Source organism: Podarcis bocagei, assembly GCF_964188305.1.
Source record: "Podarcis bocagei genome assembly, chromosome: 10".
In the NCBI taxonomy this organism is placed as follows: domain Eukaryota; kingdom Metazoa; phylum Chordata; class Lepidosauria; order Squamata; family Lacertidae; genus Podarcis; species Podarcis bocagei.
The window spans coordinates 34,901,351-34,928,803 of record NC_138135.1 but is presented as its reverse complement, the minus strand read 5'-3'; the positions used below and the strand labels follow the sequence as shown (position 1 = coordinate 34,928,803).

Below are 27,453 nucleotides of genomic sequence, written 5' to 3'. Positions count from 1 at the left end.
CTGGCTTAATACAACGTCTGAGCAAAGAAATTTGGAACATGTGCTTTATCTCTATTTTTAGCCAGTTACCAGGCAGCAGAAGAGGGAGAGGAAAGAAATTGCCCAATTAAATCAATTTTCCTAGATGGGTGCAAACAAACCCCTGAACTTCTCCCCTGAGAAGACAAAAAAAATTAAATACCGGTAGATATATCATTAAAACAAACAATAGCGTTCATTCCCTAGGCATCTATAAGGTTTACATGAAAGGTTATAATAAACCTAACACTGCTGCAGAACCACTCCACACAAAATAAAAACAGTGTCGTTCCAGAGGCTACGTTTCTACAAATTTGCCTCCAGCTTATTATTTTATTTAGAATGAGCGCTGCTAGGAAGTCTCTTTCACTAACACCCCAAGGCAAGACTCTCTCTTTATAGCCTCACACCCCGCCCCCTCCCTCACGAGCCTCTCACGAGCAATGACGTCACACAGCGCGCGCAGGTGCCAACGGCCACCCCCGCAAAGCGCCCTACATAAGACACCAGAAAAGAAAACGTTTGCTGCCCGCGCGTGCGCCCTCTTCCCTCCAGCAGGGGAAGAGCCAAAACTCCGCATGCGCAGAGAAGACCGGACTCCGCAATGCATCTACTATTGAGGCCACACACCCCGACCTCCTTTTATAGCAGCGACGCGTATAAAGACGTTTTGGTGACGTAGCTACTGGCGGCAGTTTGAAACCTGAGGTCGCGTTCCTGTAATTGGTGATTATGGCGGCGTTGGCTGCCTTCGCCAAGCTCCCAGCAATCAACTCTGCCACTGTTTTGGTGCGTATTTATGAGACGGGGGGAGGGCGGCAACCGGGAGCGCAAACGGGCAGTTTCTTTTCGTTATTTCCCCGCTTGCTTTTGGCCGGGGCCCTGGTTGTTCTGACTTAGAAAAGTGAGCTCCCACCTCGGCCAATCAATACGACGCCTTAAGGTTTTTTTTATCCCGCCTTCCGGCTTCTCATTGGTTCCCTTGCTGCTTTCCCGTTGGTTTTCTATTTTGCTTTTGTTGTTGTTGTTTAGTCATTTAGTCATGTCCGACTCTTCGTGACCCCGTGGACCAGAGCACGCCAGGCACTTCTGCCTTCCACTCCCTCCCGCAGTTTGGCCAAACTCATGCTGGTAGCTTCGAGAACACTATCCAACCATCTCGTCCTCTGTCGTCCCCTTCTCCTTGTGCCCTCCATCTTTCCCAACATCAGGGTCTTTTCCAGGGAGTCTTCTCTTCTCATGAGGTGGCCAAAATATTGGAGCCTCAGCTTCAGGATCTGTCCTTCCAGTGAGCACTCAGGGATGGTTTCCGTGAGAATGGATAGGTATGATCTTCTTGCAGTCCATGGGACTCTCAAGAGTCTCCTCCAGCACCATAATTCAAAAGCATCAATTCTTCAGCGATCAACCTTCTTTACGGTCCAGCTCTCACTTCCATACATCACTACTGGGAAAGCCATAGCTTTAACTATACGGACTATTTTGCTTACTTCCATGCTTTGGTTCTCTACCGTCACTAAATAGTAGAGTGCTTCTGTTGGCTTAGCTGCTGAGCTGCTTTGGGTGGAGGGTTCGAGCCCCAGGCCATGTACAGAGTTCATTTCCCCTCTCATTTCCCCATCAGTTCTTTCCTCTCTCATTTCCCCATCAGTTCTTTCCCCTCTTGAGCTAGAAGGAAGGATGGATAAAATTTGAGCCCCTTATTTTAATATGTCAGACATGGAGTTCCTTAGGCTTGGTGATGGGAGCAGCATCTGCTAAAGTTCTCCCATCCAGTGAAATGGTAAAGCTGAACCACTGTTGACTCGGGTAACTGAAGACCAGCCTTCGCCAACCTCGTGCCCTTCAGCTGCTTTGCACTACAACTCCCAGAAGGTCGGCGGTTCAAATCCCCATGACGGGGTGAGCTCCCATTGCTCTGTCCCAGCTCCTGCCAACCTTGCAGTTTGAAAGCACGCCAGTGCAAGCAGATAAATAGGTACCATTGTGGGGCGAAGGTAAACGGCATTTCCGTGCCCTCTGGTTTCCGTCATGGTGTTCTGTTACTCCAGAAGCGGTTTAGTCATGCTAGCCACACGACCCAGAAAGCTGTCTGTTAACAAACACTGTCTCCCTCGGCCTGAAAGTGAGATGAGCACCGCAGCCCCATAGTCGCCATTGACTGGACTTAACCATCCAGGGGTCCTTTACCTTACAACTCCTATCATTCCTTGCCAGCAAAACTGCAGCCCAAAACTTCCTGAGGGTATCATATACCAGAAGGCAGCTTAAGACAAACAGAGAGTTGGGCATAGGGCAGGGGTTGGCAAGGTTTATCTTGCCTGGGCTGGATTGGTCCCGCGGAGATTCCTCTGCGTGCGCCTGCGAATTCCTGCGTCTGCACAGACGTGATTTCCAGTGCCATGGAAGCAAGTACCCACACAGTGCTGCGCCGGTTTAGCACAGCGTGCAAGCAGGCAGCTTGGTTCAGGGGCGGCTCATGGGCCAGTCAAATGACCTCCGTGGGCTGCTTCCGGCCCATGGGCCTTAGGTTGCTGACCTCTGGCGTAGGGGCTGGACTTGAAAAATGAGGTGTGGAGGAAGATGGGGACTTTGGGGCAGGTAACTCATTAATTGATCTCTTATTCATAATTCCTTTTTTTCCTCAGCTATTAGCCAAATTTTATTTTTCTTTAATAGTTGGTGGGAACAAATGAAGATTTCCAAGAGCAGCTAGCAGAGACAATGCTTAAGGAAAAAGAAGATTTTAAAATAAATATGTAAGTGGTGAGAGAACTTAAATTTCTCTCAAATCTGGAAACTACCGTTTGAAAGATACTAGTTTTTTGTTCTCCTTTCTGTTTTGAGGTTACTATGGAACACCATTGTTCTACGGTAGTGAACTGTTTTCTACTGCAAGGTTGTTATGATGATGGAGAAAGTGTTATGTTCTAAAACAAGCAGAATCTTACAACCCATTAATGGCCCTTGCAATACTGAGTTCTTGATTTTATTCATACATGTAGGAGCTCAGTTGGTTAGAGCAGCAAGGCTACAGGTTCGATTCGCATATAGGATGGCTGCACATTCCTGCATTGCAGGTGGTTGGACTAGATGATCCTCGGGGTCCCTTCCAATTTTACAATTCAATGTTTCTGTGTCTGTTTTCTGGGGCACAGTTCACTCTGGACTCGGCAGTGGTAGATACTCTCTTCAGTTTGGAGAGCCTAAAGTGTATAGCCTTCCCTAATGTAATAGTGCTGTTGCATTGTTCAGTAGCTTGTAGAGTTAACACAGGCTTCCTTGGACCTCCAGATTTTTTTTTAGACTACAATTCCCATCATCCCTGACCACTGGTCCTGCTAGCTAGGGATCATGGGAGTTGTAGGCCAAAAACATCTGGAGGGCTGAGATTGAGGAAGCCTGAGTTAACATATTCAGACTTTAGAGAGAGCCATTTAAAACTGCAACTGGCTTGATCTCTTGTGTTCAGTTAGATGTTCTATAAGATTTCTATCTTCCTGCTTGAAGTGGTTTAGTTGAATGAATCTGTGTTTGTGATATCTGTTTTCCCCTTCCTATAAAGCTTTAGGTTAAATCTATCTGTTTTGTAGCCTTAACTAAAAATGCACCTTGGTTTCTTTCAGCCACTTGACAAGGTCTCTTCCTTTACCTGCAGAGAGAGATCACATCCGGCCTCGAATTGATCTGATTGTTTTTATGATTAATGTAAAAAGCAAATACAGGTATGTGTAGGAAAGATGGGTATGAAGGAAGTTCTTCTTTTAAAAATGTTAATGTCAGTGTGGCTAGAGTGTTGGGTATGGATGTGGCAAACAAAGACAGAGATGCCTTGATAGCCATGAAGCTCACAGATTAGTGTTGCACAACTTCTATATTTCAGCTTCAACTATCACACTGGGTGCTTTTTATTTGTTTTTCTACCAGTTTTAAGGATATTGAATCTTCACTGCTACATGTAGATGCCAACTTTTTCCTTGGAAAAGTGTGCTTTCTGGTCATAGGTGGTATGTATAAAATACATTTCTTCTTCCACGTTTTATTCTTCAAATGTTTTTCACTAATTGTTTAAAGCTTTTAAAGCATCATAGCTACAACCTTATTGTGTAGCTGATGCATTGCCCCAAATGTAACAGGATTCCATCTGAATTTTGCTGTTGACATTGTTTTCTTCCTCATCAGTTCTCAAAATGGTGCACTCCTGCTTCGTTATTAAGAGATGACTTGAACCATTTTTTAAAATACAAGTTTGAACTTCTGTAGTGGGTCCGATATCCAAATTGTGGTCTACATCCACTAAAAGACTAATGTTACACAATTATACTAGAAAGCATTTGCTTTAATGTTTGAAGGTTGTTTTTTTAAAAATATTTTTGGTATTTGAATGCACACTGAAAATAAATATGCATAAATCACAAGAAAAATACTGTTGTATCAGGAAAAACAGGACTGAACATATATTTCTTTTTGTTCTCTTTCATAGCATGTGAAATGAATCAAATCAGTGTGGACGTGGACACTGTCTTGAAGCTGGCAGATTGTTACTGCAGCCCTGTTCTATTCTGTGAACTGAAAGTAAGAATTCTTGGGGTTTTTGCTGTGTGATTTATTTTTTTACTGTAGTGTGAACCAATACTGCAAATTTGTATCTTATCTGGGCTTGTACACTTCTTGTTCCATTCTCAGCTACTGTGGCCATTGGCACCGGCCATGACTAAAAGGACGTGGAGAGAGGTATGGGTCTGGAAAACCTAGAATGATAAACAAGAGAGATAAACAGCTAATTGTCAACGTTGTTTGACCAGGGGTCCACAGTTCCTTACTCACTGAGCTAAAATTGTGGTCATCGGGTGTTTCTTTTGTCCTAAGTATGTACTGTGTGCCTGGGTCAAGGAAGCACCCCACCAACCTTTCTGCAAAAAGCATGCCAGAGAGCTTGCTAATTTGTTCTATGGTCCTTGGCAACATATCAGATCACCGGACAACTGCTAGGATGGTCCCGTCCATCTCTTCAGCTCCAATGTTGGGGAAAGGCAGGATGCTGCTTTAATCCAGTTATCCTTTAATTCCTTCCTTTCTTGCTCTCAGTTATGGTTGTGTTTGCACTCACCACTTTTAGGTGGGACATGGCTCATCTCTTCTTGCTTGGTTTAGAACTCCATCTGTTGTAGAACTGGAGTTGATGCTTGTTTTATTTACCCGGGACATTGTTCAGATACTTTCTGTATTGCAGTCTACCTCCTTTTGACTTCTAGCACACTGGGACAACTCCAGGCTAAGTATAAGTGGGGTAGTCCTATCTTTTAGGTTTGGTTTTAGTGACCTTTTGGTTTTTATCAGTTATATGAAGCAAATGTATATTGATGACTGTTTCTGTCTCAGCATCGGCCTTAGCTTCCTTACAACTATTAGATTTCTCTCTCTCCCTCTTTTAGTGTGAGAGTACCAGGATTTCCACAGCTCGACAGCTGCTCCGGATGCTGCAAATATGTGCTGGTCACGTGTCAGGAGTTTCTGCACTCTCCTTCAGTTCGTTAATGGGAAGTTACATTGATTACTCCAGTATCATGGAATAAAGTTTTCTATTTTTCACTTACCAGTGATTTCTGGGTGAACTAAAAAACTAAAAATGATGCCACATGTCATTTATAGTTAATAATGATACGTGTGCGTGTGTTTGTGTGTGTTTCAGAAATAAAGTTTAAATAATACTGAATAGAAGACAGGGGCACTAGAAGCAGAGATTACATAGCTTCAAAATAGCCAAATTGGTCCAAGGACTGAGAAGCCACCTTTTGGGCTTTCTAGATAGGCATCTTTGGTTTATCCAGTATGTCTGTATGGCCTTGTGAGGGGTTTCCAATACTCTGTGTTTGGAAACTAATCAGACAGTCAAATGGCCAGCAGGTCAACGTGGAAAGGCAGTTAAATGTAAATCTATGTTGTGCTTCCAGAACTAATTGATGGGACAAGGCTTTTAATTCCAGAAATTCAGCTGCAGGTTGGCAACTACAGTTAAGTGGAAGAATTGCTTCTGAATTCTAATACAAGCATAAAATGGTGCAAGTGTCTCTTACATGCCTGTGCATTTATGCTGGTGTCTAGTAGACTCTTAGCAATTATGCTTTGTTGAGTAAAGCGGAGCCTTAATGACAATTTGCGCAAAAAGAGGATGGGTAACTTGACCAGCCCTAGAACATTAATGGCCTTTTTGATGGATAGGCACACACAGTCCAGTCAGATTGTAAAACACATCTGTTGTTTGTGCTAGTTAAAAATAGGTCTCCAGAATATAGTACTGACAGCAAAGTAGGTCATATCAGTCTAGTATCAGAGTATGGGTAGACTGAGCATGAAGAGACATGTTAAGTTGAACATTGAGTAGTTGGGAAGAAGCTGCAAATAGCACAGCTCTTTTTATTATAGTACTCCTGTCCCTTCCCCGATGGGTTAGTTTTCCTACCCAAGTTCTGAGATTAATTATCCTTATTATGGATAGTTTTAGAAACATTGCTACTTCAGTGGCAAATGAAGGATTGCCTTTTTGTTCTTGAGAGCAGGATGGTGTGCAACATATGCTTACATATGTGGTGTGTATGAAAAGGTAAACATTACTATATTACGGTCTTGATTGTGGAAAATATTTGTAGGTTAAATTCATGCAATATGGAAAATAGAGACTACTTTATTTATTATTGCTGCATTTTGATATCACCATACTTGGTCTGGAGAACAGCTGAAGGGAAGCGAGAACTATTTCAAATGTAATTAATTTCATACATGATATACATCTGCACAGCTATAGAGAAAAATGTAAATCGTGTGACCAGGTGGCCCTGAAATGCAAGAGGCTGCATGTGCTGTTTCCTTGTACTGTATGTAGCTAGTGTTTTTTCCTTTGTGATTCCTTGCAGTTGTCAGTGTAACCACAAGATGGTAGCAAGACCTTTGTTAAATACCAATCATGCTCAGAAGCTTTAGGGCTAGGCTAAGCTTCCTGCTACTTATAAAACCACTGTATGTGTTGGGTATCGGATCCAGGAAACAGAATTCCTAAATACAGCATTAAAGAGCAGTTCACAAATAAATGTTTAAAGTTACAATTTCCATTTTGCTTTTATTTCACTGCTGGCTTGAATGGTACAAAAGCCATGGCAGCTAATTGGGTTTGGTCAGTTATCAGTGCTAATTGGTAATTTGCTGTTATCACACTTATGTCTAAAAGGAAAATCCCATATACTTCTTGTTAAAATGCCAAACGATTCTATCTGATTGATGGAAGCAGTAAGGTATTTGACTTGTTTACCACATCTCTTTAAATGAACCTTTTCTCATGATGGATGGTAACTTACACAAAGATTAAACAGCTGATGACAGCTTTTTGGCCTGACATGTTCCATATATTTTTCTTTAGGAATTGCAGCAACAAGCTTAAAGGTCACTACACTACATCAAGTACTATGCCATCAGCAGTTCAGCCATAAATATGGGCACTACTGGTCTAGGTTTGCCTTCATGGTTTGTAATGTGTAAGGAGCCTATATGAGGCAAGCTCTGTAAATAAAATCTTTAATCACTAGTTCAATAAATTTTGTGCCTCTATACTATAGTAAGAGGAAAGAGCAACACATTCCTGCATTGCTTTTCAAATCTAGAATGTAGGCTTAGGTTAGTGGCGCTGTGGATTAAGCCACAGAGCCTAGGGCTTGCCGATCAGAAGGTCAGCGGTTCGAATCCCTGCTATGGCGTGAGCTCTCGTTGCTTGGTCCCTGCTCCTGCCAACCTAGCAGCTTGAAAGCATGTCAAAGTGCAAGTAGATAAATAGGTACTACTCCAGTGGGAAGGTAAATGGCATTTCCATGCGCTGCTCTGGTTCGCCAGAAGTGGCTTATTCATGCTGGCCACATGACCCGGAAGCTGTACGCCGGCTCCCTTGGCCAACAAAGCGAGATGAGCGCCACAACCCCAGAGTCGGTCACGACTGGACCTAATGGTCAGGGGTCCCTTTACCTTTACTGTTTAAGGCTTGAATGGACTCCAAGAAGAAGAGGAGGAGGTGTTTGGATTTGATATCCTGCTTTATCACTACCCGAAGGAGTCTCAAAGTGGCTAACATTCTCCTTTCCCTTCCTCCCCCACAACAAACACTCTGAGGTGAGTGGGGCTGCGAGACTTCAAAGAAGTGTGACTAGCCCAAGGTCACCCAGCAGCTGCATGTGGAAGAGCGGAGACGCAAACCCGGTTCCCCAGATTATGAGACTACCGCTCTTAACCACTACACCACACTTCCCAAGCTTTTATTTGACATTTATTTTTAAAAGCTGCTGCTTTTACTTCTGGACCAGTTCCCATTTCTAACAGATTTATATTGTTTGCTTCTCTTCTGAAAATGGAAATTCTACTTTCCTGAACTGGAACATATCCGGGAGGTCTCCACCCCACCCCAGTTGAGTGAGAACCTGAGTCAGAACCAGGGAACTCTTTTCTTGATTCAACATGAAACCCTAGATTGCGAAGGCAATCTATTGCTTGGGTGTCCATCTAGCACCTGACCACTGATGAGCTGCCACCGCCATCAGTATCTTCATGAAAATCCTTGGTGTCACCAAGAGGCTTAAGGGTAAAACTCGGTACTGGTAGAGGTTGTTGTAGAAAGCACCAGTGACGGGCTGAGAGCACCATGGAGATATGCCTCAGAAAGGTCTGTGGAGGCCATCCAGTCTCCCTTTCTTAGTGCCTCTGATTAACCACATGGTCTCCATTTAGAAATGATTTGTTTTCTTGTACTACTACTGTTTTTTTGTTTTGTTTATTACCTTCTCTTCACCCTAAGGTCACAGGGCAGGTTACAACATTTAAAACTATTATTAAACACTAGTTTTGACACTTTAGGTCCAAAATAACCCAAACGGCCCTGTGCTTCTGAGACGCTAAGAAAAAAGAATTATTAGACCCCAGACCTCTCTTGAGGGGGGAACAGATGCTATTGCATTTATCTTCACTAGGTGTTGAATAGCCATGATCAAGGGGTAGGGACATAATGATAACGAAGCATGCTCTCAAATTGAATTGCATACACCTCATTCAGCATCAGCTGTTTTCTCCCTGACTGGACTAATCATGGTCCGGTGGAAGAAGACTTCTGGCCACCCTTATGGAATCAGGAGGCTTTGAAATTTGAGGGTCTAGACATAGGTAAGAGAGAAGCCTTGCCTTGGGCTAAGAAAGAAGGCTATAAGGGTTGGAAGTCTTCCTTTTTTGGTCAACCCTGCCCAACAATTTTCTCCAGCGATTTTTCTTCATTCAGACCTCGTTGGGGGAGGCAGGAAAAGAGTGGTGGTCAAAGAGTGGGACACCCACACACACCCAGCACCTGTTAGAGAGGAAGAATTAGCTGTGGGTGTCCCATCACCAGTGAATTGCAGAATCCTATGTGCCTTAGGATAAAACTTCAAGAGAAAAGACAATGTTGCTCCTCGGACAACAACCCCTCTTCCACTACAACTTTAGATTGTGACTGGTTCAAATCAGACAGTTCTCCGGTGCCCATGACAGAAAGAATCCCCACTTGTACTGAGGGACCCCCAGACATGTGGATGCCAATGTCAGCATTGCCTGCTCCTGAGTAATGGCAACAGAAGCAGACCTTTTAGCCCTCTAGTCTAGAACTTTTGGAGGACAGCTGGTCTCTAGAGTGAGAAGATATCGAGACATGAACCAAAGGGAGAATCTTCTACCCCTCCCATGAGCTAGAACTGCAAGAATTCACTCTTGTGGTGCTTGGAATTGGACACTTTTGGACACTTTTGTATTGGGGTTGGACACTTAATCCGTGTTTGCACAGCAGTCTTTTCTGTTCTGAATTGGCTCAGGATCTCTTGTGAGAAGAATTTGTGCACTTTGCTGTGCACTTACATTGACTATTGTGCTCAGACCATGATAAGGATATTTCCTTAGATATAAATTTCTTAAGAAAGAAGCAGGGGAAAAGGCAGAAGGTTGAAAGAAAGAGGATACCTGTTGCCGCCACTGTAGACACTGGGAGAAGGTGAGATCACATGCCCATGAAAGCCAATTGTATCTGCAACAGAATCATTTTGAGTCAGACATTTCATCATCCCCTGAGAGGTGGAGGGCCACCTCTGTCATCTCAGCAGGGGTAGCCATGAATCCTGTCCCCACGAAAGAAGAAATTGGTGGGAATGTTGGTAATGAGTGCTCATGCCAACAAAGGAACCCCCTCAACCAGACACGCTGTGTGCTTATAAAAGGCAATGAAATAGCCAGAACTAACAGGTGAAAAATGAGGTGTAGGGGAGATGTACAATAGAATTGTGTGGCAAATTACACCTTTGCAATGGCACACTGAAGACCCTGTAGGAAAGGACCTGGCCACCTGTCCTGTCTCCTCTTACCAAGAAAACCAAAACCAAAGTTGGCAGTCCCACTTAATAGAGTGTGAGACCCCGATGCAGCCTTGCTCCACACCAGCTCTGAATGGGCAGGGGTCCCAAAAGCACTCTCCTACAGAGTAATGCACTCCTACAGAGAGTAGGAATGGCCAGCTATAGATGAGAAAAGGAACGCCTACATTCCAGGCGCTGAACTCCCTTTCAAAGGCAGTCCTGTTTGAGATGGTGAGTATGGGACTTGCCAAATCCAGCAACAAGCCCTAGACCTGGCTCAAATGGGGTCCCCACTTGCTTGAGTAATTATAGGCCCATTGCTGAGAAAAAAGAAAGTGCCATGAGTAATGGCAGGTCCACTCAATGCAGTAGTGCACGAATGGCCACATGCAAAGTGCCCAGGGATCAGTCAGTCAGGGTTAGAAGAAACCTTCCCCCAGCCTCCAAGTGCTGGGAAAAGAACCACAAGAACAGGGAAAACCCCAGCACAAATGGGGAAATACAAAGATATCTTTTTAGGTCCTTTTGCTGACTGAGATAGGTGGGGAACACAAACCCACACAAAAACACCTCATAACTTAAAGGGAAGAGGATACAAACACAAAACAGTTCAAAAAGTTGGAGATTTTAGAGCAAAACAGAGACCCAACCTTTCATGCTTGAAAGGGGAAGGATGGGAGGGCAACTCCTCACCCTGGAGGAGGAGGCAAAAGTCTTTGAAGATCCTGCCTGTTGTGTCCAGAGGGAGGTGGCATCTTATTGAGAGAACATCTTCCAACTCAATCTGGTAAATACTGGGTTCTCTTCATGGCCTGTGTTGTTGGTATTTTTTTTTCATTGTTGCCATCATTGCTGTTTTTTATATTCTAGAACAGGGGTCAGCAAACCTTTTCAGCTGGGGGCCGTTCCACTGTCCCTCAGACCTTGTGGGGGGCCGGACTATATTTTTTTGGGGGGAAATGAACGAATTCCTATGCCCCACAAATAACCCAGAGATGTATTTTAAATAAAAGGAAACAATCTACTCATGTAAAAACACACTGATTCCTGGACTATCCACGGGCTGGATTTAGAAGGCGATTGGGCCGGATTCGGCCCCTGGGCCTTAGTTTGCCTACCCACATTAGAAGATATGGGATAAAGCACAGCTACTAAAATTGTGCTCCCCACCCCCTAGAAAAAGGTTATTTAGGTCAAGTTGACATGAAGCAAGTATCTGATTTTTTTTTAAGGGTTTAATCACTAGAACAATCACATTATGATTCCACTGTTAAAAGCACATGGGCAGGGTTATTATGCAAGAGCACGTGTGAAATTTTAAAATCTGAATAGCTAGCTTGTACTTTATGCCTTGGTATAGTAGCAATCCATTGGCGACTTAGTGGCCAGTCCTAATGGCTTTATTAATAAGTAAGTCGCACAAAATTCAGCAGGACTTTCATCTTGGTAGGACTGCAAGCATATGTATACTTATCACTGGAATTTACTTAGGGTTAGAACTGAATTGTAAGTGTGCTTGAGATTATAACCCAAAAGAGAAATGTAAAAATACACTGATAATATATATTCTACTTGATATTCTGTGCAATGCTGATGCTTACATCATGTCTTCATTGCAGGGCATAAAATGGTGAACACTGTCTATATTGGGCATGACTAGCCTCTTTCATGCTGAGGACCATTTTGATCCATGGTTAAGAATGGGCATGGATAATTATTTGATCTTCTTTGTGTGTGTTTTTTAAAAGGGCAAATTTGGGTTGGGGTCACGATCATTTTTGCATCAGAGAATCGGAATAGGGAACCCACAAGAGTGTTCTTTTTTAAAACAACAACAACAAAACCACCTATTTTTTTAAATGAATGACTTTGTTGCCCCACAAAAAAACATTTTGGTGTCACGGTGGGAGACCCATAGCAGCAATCAAAGTAAGAAATATTCCCCTCCCCCCATATTTGTGAATGTAGTCTGTAGGTAAACCACCCTTGTCAACATAATGTATGGCCAACTGATTGTCCATGGGAACTTAGTTCCCAGTGAAAATACCACTTTTCACAGAAGCATAGTGTTTCCTATGGGGCTTTTGAACCATGTGTCGGAATCTGCATTCGACTGAGCTGATAAAGCTCATCTTCCTCCGGCTGAGTCCTTCGGAATCGCCCTCCGACGTGATTAACAACCTGAGCCTCTGATAAGGCTCCAGGCACACACCCCATTCAGCAGAGAATCAAAACAGCACGCGGAAATGATGAGATAGGTATGAGCTACATGCTAGGTTTTATTACTAAGCTACGCAGACAGAAAGAAATATACATCCTCTCTCTGTGAGAGCAGAGAGCAACTGAAAAACAAAGGAACAGAAAACCAGTAACATCACATCCGTCTCCTGTCTTCCGTGAGACTTCCAATAGCCTGGAATGTCTCTGGAATGTAAATAGAGTCTTGTGACTCCAAGAGCATTGCACAGTGGCAACACACAGAAACTAACACCACGCACCCCTACGCCAGAATCCTGGGAATAGCAGTGACTTATTTCAAAGTGCTGCTGCTTTCAGTCTAGGAGTGTCTTTCTGTGAGAAAGCTCCCTAGTGCTGATTGCCAGCTGCAATATTGCTGTTGGAAGAACCATAGCTCAGAAGTAGTACACATGTTTAGCAAGCAAACGGTCTCATCCCCAGCATCTCCAGGAATGGCTGGGAAAGACTCTGAACCCCTGGGGTGATGCATTTTGTCAGTATGGGGTAGACAATACTGAGTTAGAGGGCCTCACAATGTCACTTATGTACCTGATGTATTGCCTTGTAACAGCAAAATGACCTTAAGGGTAAAATAAGACTACAGGAAGTTAGCATGCAGAGAAGCCAGCCTATTGACCCATGCTGAGAGAGATTTCAGTCTCTCTCTCCCTTTCCTCCTACTTCCATAGCATGGAACTGCCACGTCACCAGGTGGGTCGAAGTTTATAGGCAGCAACTTCACCAGGTAGAGCAGTAATCCAAACTAAAGCAGTCTAATGGGATGCAACCCGTAGCCCAGAAAGGGAAAGGGGAATGAGGAAGAAAGGCCTCCTTCTCTCTGGCAAACTTGCTAAACTCTGTACCAAACCAGCAAGAGGGGTGGGGTGGGGGAGCTGCAAAATGAGCAAACTCTGAGCCTTAGTAACAGCCAGCATTTCTCCCACTGAGTGATGCAACAGACTGGGGAAGAGCATCCTAGGGGAGCTGGCTGGAAATCGTGTTACTAAAGCTGTTTAAAACTTGACTCGACAAGAGCCCTGGAGAACAATATGTAGAGAATAATTCTGCACATTAGCCAGAGGTGATTGCGCATGGGAAACAAACATGACCTACTCTGCTAGACCGTGTCTTTTCCCATCTCTTAATTCCTTTGATTTTTATGCCGCTCGACATAATAGCACAGGGTACTTAGTCACCTCCTTCCCAAGAGTGCAGGGAAGATTAATTAGCCAATGTCCATGCAATGCTTTGAAGATGAAAAATGCTAGATTCAGGCAATGCTCTTTCTGTTGAACTTGCTGGAGGACAGAAGCATGTTCCAAGTGCTTCTGTTCTGTCGGGTTTCACATGCTGAATTTCAAATGCAGGGAGGAAGGAACAAAATAATCAGTGGCCAGACTAGGAAAGCATTATAAGGAAGAATTAATTTATGGTGGTTTGTGTCTAAGTATTATCCTGCACAGGGAGTTCTGTTCATGGACAGAACAGAAGCAAAGGGACAAAGGCATTGCATGATACAGTGGTACCTCAGGTTACATACACTTCAGGTTACAGACTCCGCTAACCCAGAAATAGTGCTTCAGGTTAAGAACTTTGCTTCAGGATAAGAACAGAAATCATGCTCTGGCGGTGCAGCAGCAGGAGGAGGCCCCATTAGCTAAAGTGGTGCTTCAGGTTAAGAACAGTTTCAGGTTAAGAACGGACCTCCAGAACGAATTAAGTACTTAACCCGAGGTACCACTGTACTTCTAAAATGATGTGAAATCAGTACACTCCCTATTTTGGATGCCAGTCTCAAAAAACAATCACGATTAATGGCACACATCCTGCAGGCAGTTGGTACATTACTGAGTGCAGAGAGGTAGAAGTAAGAAGCCCTTAATGAAATCCATGACGGGGGTCACCCCACACTGACCAACTTTAGTCAAATCATGTGTGTGTCCCTCATAAGCTTCGCAAAACAGTATCTAATGGTGCCCTACCCCCTCTGGTAATTTGAGCACTGCCTGCCAGTTCAACTGCGTGCATGGAAAGGGATCAGCATAGAGTTCATTGAAGGACACAGGCAAAAGCCACCTTAGAGCCTGCTCCAGTCAAATTTTCCTTCCCTACACCCCACAGGTCCGTCTACCACCAACATCTTGAACTGGGTGATATAAATAATTGTAATAAACAGAACTTTCCCCCCAGCTTTCCCTTGGGTATGCATACACTGCTGCATTCTGGCCATCTCTTTCCAATGGAAGAGCTATGCATATGTCTGCCCAACATCTCTCTAGAGCCCCAGCCTGCAATTTACTTATGTGAGAACACCAGCAATGTGCAAAATGCTGAGGAGAAGAGGGATACCTGAATTAACAGGGAGACAGACAGGAGTCCCCTGCTGGCATAAGCACCGTGCACCGAGACAAGGAGACAGAGAAGGTGCAGCTATACCAGGGTTTGTATACAAAGTTTGCAACAACAACAAAAAGCTTGGGGTGGGGGGAATGCCTGCTCTATTCATGAAGTAGCATTTTCACTGTAGGAAAAAGAGAAGTTTGATAGGAAACAGAAACTTATTTAGATAGTTGGCATGCTTTAAGGCTCTTTTAAAAAACGCAACCCAATTCTGCTCTACTTATACGGTCTGCTTAAAGCGTCCCTGACAGGATGGGTGAAAAATGTGCTGCTCTTAAACGAAAGATGGATTCAAAACCAGGTCAGTAACAAATACCTGCATCTCAACTCAGGGCAAGTTTGGCTTCTTTCCAAAACAGATCCTAGATAGACTAAGGGCAGATCCACACTACACCATGAAAGCATACTCAGTGTGCATTTGAAGCATGTTCTTTCCCCCAAAGAATCCTAGGAGCTGTCGTTTCCTACCATTTCTAGCCCCTTTAACAAACTACAGTTCCCAGGACTCTGGGAGAAGTCATGTGCTTTAAATGTGCATTGAATTAAAAGGTACAGTGTTGATTTGCCCTAAAGATCAGCTTACACTGTCTTGTTTATGGGTGGTCCTTTCTTCCCAGCCAATTTGTGCTTTGTGCAACTGGGAGTTGTTGCATACTTGGTGTAAGTGCAATCATGCGTTGACTCTTTGATTCATGTTGTGGAATGGAAAGCCACTGATATTCCAAGCTGGGTGCAAGAACATTGTGAACTTTCCTTAATGGAGGAAGATGTGCACTACTGTATGAAAATTGTGTAACTCAGATTAGTTTTTCCAAGTGCATGATGTAGTGCTTGCTGTACTCTAATGTTTGTGCATCCAAATCTCTTGTTGTTGCTACTGAGCTGCTTTGATAGAAGCCCCTATTGGAAGTGGGATTTTTAGAATGTTGGGTGCATATCAATGGTAAGGTACGCACCCCTGAAGCAAATAGTTCAGGTTTGATCCTTTTCTGAATATACATTTCTGCAGAGGAAATACTGATGACTGAATGTGTGGTATCATGGTTAGAATTAAAGACTGGAACTAGGGGGTATCAGGTTTAAATTCTCACTTGAGTATTAAGGCCATTGGGTGATTTTGGGCCAGTCTCTCTGTGTGTGTCTCTGGGTGGGGAAGCAGGAATCTTGTATATCACCTCAATCTTCTTGGAGGAAGGGTGGATAAAAAATGTAGGGCTGTAGCCAGCTAAGTTTTACTCAGAGTAAACCCACTGAAATGAATGGAGAAAACTTGGCCATGGCTATTAATTCCAGTGGGTCAACTCTGAGTAGGGCTGGCAGTGGATACAATCCGTAAGTAGTTGATTTAAAAAGCAACCCTGAAAACGGTCTGTTTTGGAAAAGGCTTCTGCATTAGTGTTTGGTGGCATTTGCCCGTTTGTGTTTAGACATGGATATTTGATTGGGAGCCTCAGCTGTTCTACTTCTGCAGTTGAGAGATTAACAAGGAGTAGAAAGAGAACTAAGATGAAAGTGAGGAAAACAGGTCCTGGTTAATTTGTATCTCTTGATTGGCCCGTTTTTAATATTAGACCACATAGTATAGTAATTATCCTGAGCATGTAGAATTCAATGCAAACAGAAGATGATGTGAGTGATTTTTTAATAATGAGCTTGGGAATGTGGATAAATATTTCTTTCTGTGATTTTCTATTAGGTGGAGTGGTAGAGGATGTTAATGATTCATGAGAGTGCCTTCACAATAGCCAGCATGCCCAATGGTCAGGGACGATGAGAGTTGTGGTCCTCCAGATGTTGTTGGAGTGCAGGCTCCCTACCCCTGGTGTAAGCAAACCATAAATTACAAGGCAGTTATAAAAACGATCAAGACATGGAAATGTTTATTTCCCTCTGAAGGAGATAGGTACTGCTGATGAAGGTTTCACACTTTTGCTATCTTTTCTTCTAACCCTTCAAAGAAGAGTTGTTAGTCTCAGACCACAACTGCACCCGTGCACTGTAACATATGTCAAAAAAAATGTGTGAGAGAACCATCTCCATCTCTCGTATCTTACTGCTCTTAAAGTCTTGAAATGATGAGGGGGACACCCCCCAAGATGGAGAATACCTTTTCTGCTTTGTGGTCTTTTGAATATGAGCAAAGCCTGGATTTTCCAACAGGCACTGCTGTCAGCATCATCTAATTGGCAGACGACCAGAAAGAGAAGGATTGGGTCATCTTAGATGCCCAGTTAATCAGGGGTTCTGCCAAGAACACAAATGTACATAGGAGCATGCTTACTCGTGAGGGTATATTAGCAATGTGAACAAATGTATTGATCCAGGGGCTTCTACCGCAATGAAATGACTGCATAACTATGACAAATAAAGACCACTCTAGCCCCTATTTCAATGATTCCTCAAATGTGATACATATTTCCTCACTGGCAGTTGCCAGTCGACAAAAGACTGTAGCAGACTGCTGTGAAAGGTCACGAGTCTGCTCAGAGCTGTGAGGCCAAATAACCAAAAAGGACGTCACTTTCTGAGGTATATTCCACCTGGAAATGCCTGCACAAGCCTCACTGAAATGAGCAGGAGCCTGGCATGATGATGGACTGTGCCCTATGGGTCAGAACTGTTTCCCCTGCTCCTCTGGCCTTAAATAGCACCCACACAGTGTCGCTTGTGGCTGTCAGATCACCTTGCCCTGTGCCTGCCTTTGAGTAGGAATCAGAAAAAAATGGTACCCTAATTACCTAGTTGTTGCAGGTGCATATCCAGGGGGTAGGGATTATACCCAACCAAGAGTGGAATATATCCTTGACTAGGGTAGGTACTGTGGAAGATGCATCTAAAAGGAGACTGCTTTTTGGTTTAGAGATCTGTCAGAGGCGGATTTAAGGGAGCATGACTGGTCCGGTCACACTGGGCGTGAAGCCTTGGGGCCAAGGCAGGGGACTTCACATCTATTCTCAAATTCTTGTAAGTTTGCCAGATACTGCCTTGCACTTGGAATCAGCTGAAGAGGAAACAACCTGGCTGCATTTTACATTTAACGTTTAAATGGAGTCAGAGACAAATTGCCACAGAGGTATAATCAGCAAGCAAATTATTATCTGATACCCGTTAAGCTTCAGATGTAGTGGCTGGTTGATTAAATTGTGATTGACAAACTTCAAAATGACATGCTTGTCGTCGCAGAAGAGCAGTGGAAACCCCAGAGTGATTCTGAAAAGGGAAGTGACAGAGCTGGTGCGCTCTCTTTCTCTCTCTCTCTGATGGAAGAAAGGGGTTGAATTGCCCTGTTGAAGTCAGCATTAGTGCCTGCCTCAGAGAGTCATCAGGCAAAATGAGCAATTAATCAGTCGCCTTTTGAAAAGGGACAAGGGACCTCTCCATAGGTTTAGGAACCAGCATTATCCAATCCCTGTCTGCATTTCAGTTGCAAGAGCACAAAAGCAGATGTCTGACAACAGGGCCACAACTACTGTAATATCCTTTCCTTTTTTGCTTCTGTTTTTTGATGGCTTTAATGCGCATGCGCGCGCGCGCGCACACACACACACACACACACACACACAGCTACTTGTTAAAAACATGAAAGCAGTTTTAACATTTTTCAGTTTAAAGACTAGTAAGTAGATTGGCGCTGCTGTTTTCTGCCCTGTCTGTAAATGTTGCTTATAGAACTTGCCGCGCATACTATGGGCTTTCCCACACTTAGCATTTGCCCCACTCTTTCCAGTCACAGGTCAACATCAAGCACCATCCCACACAAGCACCAAGGTACACTTGTAGAAATGGAGCCATTTCTCCCCTGTACCTGTGCCTTTGATAGTGGCCTGACATATAGAGATTAAGTAGGTGAAGCTTTAACCATCATGGCCTGACCTAGAAGTGCCAGGCTGCCCCCAATATTGGGGTGAGGGCACATGTTGTGTGCGCATAGCGTCAAGTGAGTGACTCACATTGTGCATGTGTAATGCCACATGTGTTGCATACAAATGATGTTGTGTCATCTGGAAAAGGCTGAGAGCTCTGTAGGAGCTGGTTGTGAAGTTGTGACATGCAACTTGCAATGTGCATAACGCGCACCAGGCCCCCTCAGCATTGAGGTAGCCAAGCCCCCTTACGACAAAGGTTGAGGAGACAAGAGACACGTTGGCCCCTTAGAGTTGGTGCACCTGGTCTGCGCCATTTTCTAAGAGAGGAAGAAGCAACACTCTTCAGAGAAGAATCTGGGTGCCATAACCCCCCCCAATGGCAGTTACCCACAGTGCTCAGCTTAAAGAGTCCTATCCAACCATAGTAAGAGGAACGTGAACAATACTCAGCAGGCACATTATAAAATGCCTGTCTCAAGGATTATATTGTGCTATTTTATAGGTATATTTATATATCACTTTTAGGCCCACAGTCCCCCAAAGCAGTGAGCAGCATATTAGCACAACAAATGATGCCATAAAACATACTATAAAATATTATAAATCAATCTTCAAAACAGATTTAGAGTCGGAAAGGACTTCGGGAGTCACCTAGGTCACCCCCGGTTCAATTCAGGGACATTTGTACAGGTATTCTTTGTGCAAGTGTGATTTAAAAAAAAAAAATCCTTCCTAAATAGAATGATCTTAAGATATTTACATTCTTCTCCTTTTAACCCCATCCCATATTTTAATTTATTTTAAAAATTCTATCCTTTCAGGATAGAATTCTACATTTCAGGACAAGCTGTTTACATAAACAGATAAAATACAAACATTCAAACACCTCTTTCCAATGAAACAAAAGCATCCCACAGCCCAGCACAACAGTTATATAAAAAGCAACTTAAACAATTAAGAGTAAATTGAACTTCTGAATCTCAAAAGATCTCATGGTCTCCTTTCAATCTGTTCCCGGGCAAATGGAAGACCCTTGCCAGTAGATACCAAAGACAAGCGCTCACACAGATGATGAAGTGTTTCATTTATTCATTTCTAAAATCAAGAGCTGTTGCTTAATTGGACTGAAGAAACAAACAAGCTCTTAGCAGCCCTTACAGCACAGGCCACGCTGAAGCTCCAGGGATGGCTTTTGGCTGTAATTGGAAAGTAGCCTACATTTCGGATTCCCATCCAAAAGGCTTTATTTCCCACTGCCAAGACAGAGCAGTGCTGCTGAACTCTCTAAATGAATGAGGCAGAGCCCAAGAGACTCTGGCCAAGGTAGATACAATACAATCTACATCTGTCCAGGCGCAGCTTCAGGCTTCATAAAAGTGTGTTATCTCCACCAAGTCTCCTTATCACTACTCTCAATTCCTGGTTTAGCAGTGGATTCACACATAGCTCAAATACATATCAAGAGGGTATTGGGGATGTAGGCAAGATTTAAAAATCTCCCCCCCCCCAAGCCTTTCACTGAGAGGCTTAAGCATCTGGATGTATTTAGCTCACTTAAAACAAAGTTAAAAGGGGCTTGTTTTTGCATGTATACTGCCATGGATGCTGCCTAACCATTCTCTGTTAGTGTGATTGTTATCTAGTAGTCCAGGGTGATGGGTTGATCAGTGGGAACTATGACCCAAGATAATAACTAGAAATCTCTATCCAACATTTGGAATGGGATGTGCATCTGTGAGGAGAAGACAGAGAAAGAGGTAAAGGCAGTTTGAATTTAGAGAGAACGAGACAGTGTGTATCCTGGGGGAGTTGTGAACTGGCTGAAGGTAAAGAATCTTGGGATGCAGGAGATTTCTCTGGGGATCTGGTGCCTGCTGTGAGAGTGGTCATTCACTTCCCACTTTGTCCTGCTTGTATATTTGTAAGTAAAAGCAAATATGACAGAAATACAAGTCTTGTGTTTAAGGAAGATAACAGAAATCACTGGGTTAAAGCTGACAAAAAGTCCAGAGGTAGCATCTGTTAGAATTCCTGCTCCATGATTGCAGTCATGGGATTTTTGTCTATCACATGATGGTGTGTGTTTTGACTCCACAGAGTGGAAGGTGACGGAGAGAGGATGTTTGTGTTACTGTGTTCCGTGAAGTGGGACTATTGTCCTTTGTTCTTTCTCTTTGCTGTCTGATGCTAGAGAGAGAGGGAGCCATGTGGCAGTGCTCCGTGTGTGTTTATATGTAAATAAAGTAGATGAGCCAAAATGCTGAGTTGCTGAGGTCTGTTACGCAAGCTGCGAAGACTCTGCAGATCCCTAAGTGTGTTGGTGTCTGTTGGTATCGGTCGCTGTGATGTTCGGGCTGAAGAAAGCTAATGAAGCGCCCGACCAGGAGGGAGAGAACATGCCAGTTGGGCATGTGTCTCTGCCAGGGTCCTACTCGAGCGTAGGACGAGCTCCTGACAGCAATATTATCAATTTACGATGGGGTGGAAGGTTCGCAGGCTATGAAAGACTTGCTCACAAATTTATTGACAACTGCACGAATCATTATAGTGAGGAAGTGGAAGGGGCAAGCAGAATATGAAATGGAAGAATGGTATAAAGAGGTGTGGGATATAGCTATTAACACGTGCCATTAAGGTAAAATGGGGGAATATGCAGGCACTGGCAGAGGAAGAGGAAGAGGAGCGCTCCTGGCAGTGCGATCCCAGCAGGGTGCCATTGCGGCTTTCCACCACCACCAGGACGCCCCTCCCCCACAGGCATGCACCCCGCCCCCAGGATGCACACCACCACACACACCCCGCCTGCTCTCCACCACTGTATGCAGGCGAAATGATTTTGAGTAGATATGGAGGGTGTTTGTAGAATTCATACTGTTAAAACAGAAAGGGGTCAAACCATGGCAAGAGGTGTTGAAATTTTGAGAGGTTGAATAGTTACAATGGAATGGTATTGGTGGTGGGATGCACATTTTTATTCTTATTTATTTATGATTATTACTTTGTCAAAATAAAATAAAGAATTTTTAAAATGAAAGAAATGCAAGTCTGCAGTGCACTCTAATCCAAAAGAAAGCAAAACACCAGAGCACTGCCTCCGTAATTTCTCATCAGTCAGAAGTTAATGTTTTGCACTTCCCCAAGCTGAAGAAAGTTCACAGCTTTCCACCATGAATGGTGGACCTGTGGCATTTCAGATGCTGTTGCACTATAATCCCAACCATCCCATTTCTCTTTCTTTCTTTCTTTCTTTCTTTCTTTCTTTCTGGGAGGAGAAAGCATAGGGAAGTTATCACATTTTGTAATAATCTGCTTATCTATAAATGTATAGACTATAAAATTGGGCTGCAGAAGCATGCACACATGCCCTCCACCCAAGGCAATGTAAGTCCAGCACACAATATGTATATTTCAACAGAACTTGAGAGCAGGCTAATGGTATTCAATATCCATTGTTCCCTGTTAATACCTAGGGTTGTAAGGCGAGTCAAGATTAGATTTGACTCGGGGATTTTTTCAGCTTTCAGAAAACAGCAGTATGACTTGCAGTATTTCCATGGCGAGGTCATTGCAACCAGAAGTCATCTTGTTAAACTAGCAAATATATGGAAATTAAAAAGGATATGTTTCCTAGCCAATTTCAGTGGTCCCTGAATCCTTGCCATGATGCTAATAGATTCCTACCTGTTCAAAAGCAAAGCTTTCAAAAAGTTTGGATGGGTTAGAAGGCAGTTGAAATGCACTTTGAGTAGCTGGTGGAGGAAGCCGAGTTGAACAGAGCAGGTGGCTACCTTTGAGCCAAGGAAAGATGGGCAGAAAACAGGTAAAGCTGTTAAGAAAGTGAAGCATACAGGCAGTCCTCAACACACTGCAGAATCTCAAAGGAAGGCTTTGGGGCAGTGTTCAAAACTCCCATTGTTCTAGGCGCATTTTGCATTAGCGTTAGTTTCTGAGTTCTGGGCGCAGTATTGCACCTAGGATTTCAGATTAAAAGGAAGGAAGGAAAGGAGGACCTTTTTCTGCCTCCCCACTTCCAGCTACTGTCTGGAGACTGGAGAAGAGATCCTCTTAAGAATATTAGGGGGGTGGGCAGGGGAAGTGAAAAATGAACATAATATTTTAGCTGCAGTTCATTTTGAGCTTTGTATTCTTGTTATAAAAAAAGCGAGCCTAGACATTCCGTAGTTGTGCTCATCACCTGGGTTTAAGGTGCCATTTAGCTCCTAGATATCTTTCTAGCCCTGCTTTTGGGGTGTAGGTAAGGGAGGTCAGGATGATGACTCAGCTGGGTGGAGAACCCTCTTGTGCCGCTGCAGATGCATAACGAGAACCACAAGCTGAAAAAAGAAACCAGAACAACTCAGAAGAAATCATAGTTGGACTTTACACAGCAAAGCAGATTTAAGCACTAGACCAGATGATCAAAGAAATGAAATTAGGTCTTTCCTAGTTGGAATCTTGCGATCACAAATAGATATGTTTCTGAAATAGCTTCCATCTTCTATCTATCAGGCATTATGTACGCGATTCAAGAGCTGCTTCTTAAAATTTCAAAGACTGTTGTTCAACTAGTGCATCTTAAACTGAACATGTGTGCTACAAATGTAAATTACTGATATTATGGCTACATTTCCATTTAGAATACATATTGAACTCTGATGGCCATAGAAAGTGTAGGATATATATTGATCTATCCAGTATCCTGGAGCTATGATTTGGTTTTTGAGACAGTCAAAACTTTTCTCTTATTTTCTTTTTGTAAAATATAGGGCCTACCTAATGAAGCCACAGTTAAGCATATTTTAAGAGTCGTTTAATACAAATGGTTTAGGAATGAGTTTGAAAATCCATGGGACTGAAATTGGGACTGGATTGTGTCCAGACTTCTGAACACGCATACAGCCAATTGTGCCCTGAACAGATGGTGAGGACTTAACAAGTAGTATTTATACTCTGGTTTCTCTTCAGATCGTATAAATGTTTCACCTTTAACAAGTAGCATTTATTTTCCAGTTCTCATTTGTGGTCACTAAAATTAGACTTTACTTACTGTTCCTTTAATGCATAATTGTCTCTAAAATATATGAGTCTTACTATATGCATATTTGCCAAATGTAAAACGGATGATTAAGTCCACTATCTGGAAGGGATGCAGTGACACGCAGAGAACTGAACAGAGGTGAGAGGGGGAAAGCTTTTCTCCCCATCATAATTGTCTCTTGGGAACTGTGGTCTATGCAAATGTTGCCATGTTTTCAGATTTACTCATTATTCATAATAATTCAAGCAAGTCGTATGAATAATCCTAGGACTGTTGTTCAGCTGCGAGGCAGCCCTTACAAATACTTCTGTGAAATGCAAAGTGTGTTGGTTGGTTTTGATGTGACTCACAAGGTGACAGTGAGGGTCTTTCTTGTTCCTTCTTCTAGGTTCTCATTAAAGCTTTTTGGGGGGGTTATTGAATGTCCGGTATCTTCCAATTGTCTCAGTGAGCTTCCCATTAACCTTGGGGGCAGGGGGGGGTGTCCAGCATCTTCCAACCTGAACCTGCCCTGCCACCCTCTAGCAGTGATAGGGAACCAATTTCATCTCAAGGCCCACATTCTCTCCAGGAGCTGCTCAGAGACAAATGTAAGTGGAATGATGGAGGTGACGTCTGTCTTTGTACAGTAGGCTGCCTTCTAGTGGCTGCTACACACACCATGCACATCATTATCCCAGTTGAAGGATGCACTTCAGCCAGGCAAAAGCAAGGAGACAGCAGAGCAGGGGAGTAGACTGGGAGAATCCTGAGAACCATACAGAGGAGACTAGAGGGATGCATTTGCCCTCTACCTGAAGTTCCCCTTCTGGCTGCCAGGCCACAGATTCCTCACTCCTGCTCTAGTCATGACCAGGCCAAGATAGATTATGTGCACACACAACTCACTTCCCATAGTACACAGTACACAAGCGCAATGCTACACTGTGCACTCAAGATGGCCGCATTGGTGGGGGCGTGAACTATCTTTTAGAAACCGATGCCCCGTTTGTGCCACAGAGCGAGAGTAAATGGTCTTTTTAGTTCAGAGACATAGCTCTTCTTTTGCAAATCTGTTCTGTGCCCACAAGGCACTGTTAAATAATACTGATTTTGTCTAACAGTGTTTGTAAGGTGCTGTACAAAGTGTCATGGTTTCAGCCCAGATGTATTTTATTTTATTTTAAAAGATTTATAAACATTATAAAGTATCAGAAATGTACAGAAAATGAAAAATAAGTATAAAACACTCACCAGATGTAACGAAGTTAAAATAACAATACAACGTCAGAAGATGATCAACAGTCATTAATTAAAATGTTCAGTCAGAAAAGGCTTGTGTAAATAATAAGAGTTAAGCATGAATCTGAAATGGTACACAGTTGGGGCATGCCGTATCTTAGATGGGAATAAATTCCACATTAAAGGGGCCACAACACAGAAAGCCCTGCTACTGGTAGACTCAAGGAGAAGAGCCAAAACCTTTGGCACCAACAGGAGGCGCTCTACCATGCATTGTAGTGGCTGGGCAGGGGTATAAAGCTGTATTTTTTTGTAGCCTCATCCCAAGTTGTTAAGTATCTTAGCTAGGCTTGAATATTATGCCTCTTTACTTGTGGAATGGGGTGGGCAGCATGTGCTGTTCTGCCTCAGACGGTAAAATCTCTTAAGCCAGTCCTGACTCTTTAAGGTATAAATCCTTTGGCCTGAACCTGATATTTAAAATTCAAACCCAGCTCTGTGTTCTAGAACTAAGTCCAGTGCTGTTTACAGCTGCATCACAGAAGCTCTTGTTCTGAGCTTTCAAGCACTTGTGTGTGCTTGTGGAAGTCTAAATTTTACCTCCTCCCCCCCCCCAGTTAATTCTTTAGTGGACGTTTCTAGCAGTGAGGTCCAATGGGACACAAATACAGTTGCAGCAAATCCTGCTTTTTCATTTATTCGAGCAAATACTTGAGATAATTATTTTGAAGCATTTCTCCAGCCCTGGTAGTAAACTGTATTTTTAATTGCTGCTTTCGTATGCATGCTGTTTTATTTGTTTAATAAAACTCACTTGGCTAACTAGACCCCAGAGCTCACAAGGCTTCCATCTCCTCATAAAGGAGATAAGAAATGTGAGTTTCCTTATGGAATGCACTAAAGCTCTGATTCTATTAATTTGTTTCAGTTGTGCTAGTGGTTGTCCGTTATATAATAAGGGTTTTTTTTTGGCTGCTTAAAAAAAACACCACTCCCCAGACATGAGCTCCTTGTTTAAAATAGGATGTTCATTACTGTTTGAAGATGCTTATCTCTGTGTCCTCCATTGTCTCTCCAAAATGTTGGGTCAGTTAGTTCAGTTAGTTTAGTCTACCTCTTGAATCATAAGAGCTGCACTGCTGCCTCCACCAGTGGCCAGATAGCCCTGGAAAGCTCACAAGCGGGAGCATTAAGAAATGATGTATGTCATTTATAGATATATCAGCTATATATTTTGCAGTCTAAAATCTAGCACTGTGAACTGTTCTTTGGGGTGTCTATGTCCTGGGGCTGCTTCTTTTAGAGAAGGGGTTTTGCCCAACGTCCATAGCACTCGTGTTCTTGCAGAAATGGAGGGTATGGTATTGCAGAACTATTCCACCTGCCCAATGGCCGTGTGCATGCTAACTGTTTGCTCTAAGTCAGCTTCAGCTCATTGTGAGGAGATTGCCCCCAATTCTGCGCCTCCTTTTGGGTTAGACTTGGGACAGTTCTCCATAAGAAATGCTGTGGGAAATACAGTGGTACCTCAGGTTAAATATGCTTCAGGTTACATACGCTTCAGGTTACAGACTCCGCTAACCCAGAAATAGTACCTTGGGTTAAGAACTTTGCTTCAGGATAAGAACAGAAATCATGCTCCGGTAGCGTGGCAGCAGTAGGAGGCCCCATTAGCTAAAGTGGTGCTTCAGGTTAAGAACAGTTTCAGGTTAAGAACGGACCTCTGGAATAAATTAAGTACTTAACCCGAGGTACCACTGTACTGGTTCCTGTAACCAAGACATGACATATACAGCACATGTTATGTGATATATATAGCTCAAAACATCTATGTCAATGAATCTGGTGCATCCAGTTGATCCAGAAGCATGTAAATACACTTGTATGATGCCCATATGTTAATTTTTGTTGTTGTTGTAGGGAAAACTGAAGTAACACCCATGTTTCCCACACCATCACTTGTAATATGTGAAGGTGCTTTTAGGGAATTTTGCACGTGACACCAAAAAAGGGTCACTTTTCTTCCCCTATTTGTGCATTATCACATGTAAAGTTTTCAGGGCAATCCTATCCCTGTTTGCTCAGAAGTTCCATTGTGTGCAACAGTGCAGCTTCAAATTGCCTTTGAGCCTCTCTCACATGATTTGCACTGGTGGCTGGTCATTGTTGATGCAGAAGAGAAAGCAGAGTGGTAATTTGTAATGCAAATAAACATTCTAGCTAATATGACCTTTACACCCACATTATAAGCATGGCAAGTGTGAAA

General features: G+C 43.2%; 1 protein-coding gene and 1 long non-coding RNA gene across 2 annotated transcripts; one reads left to right on the top strand and one right to left on the bottom strand.

Moving 5' to 3' along the window:
* The first annotated feature begins 505 nt into the window (after positions 1–505).
* Positions 506–7,121, top strand: CENPM (centromere protein M). The gene is made up of 6 exons (XM_081209598.1): positions 506–807; positions 2,698–2,777; positions 3,645–3,743; positions 3,946–4,025; positions 4,502–4,593; positions 5,454–7,121. The coding sequence occupies exons 1-6, from the start codon at positions 751–753 to the stop codon at positions 5,592–5,594; spliced, it is 549 nt and encodes a 182-aa protein (XP_081065724.1). The 5' UTR covers positions 506–750; the 3' UTR covers positions 5,595–7,121.
* Positions 4,602–23,155, bottom strand: LOC308595469. Its single transcript, XR_014012050.1, has 3 exons — positions 22,610–23,155; positions 10,036–10,099; positions 4,602–4,769 (listed from the first exon to the last, which is right to left on the bottom strand). It is a non-coding gene; the product is annotated as an uncharacterized lncRNA (long non-coding RNA).
* Between the last annotated feature and the right edge of the window lie 4,298 nt (positions 23,156–27,453).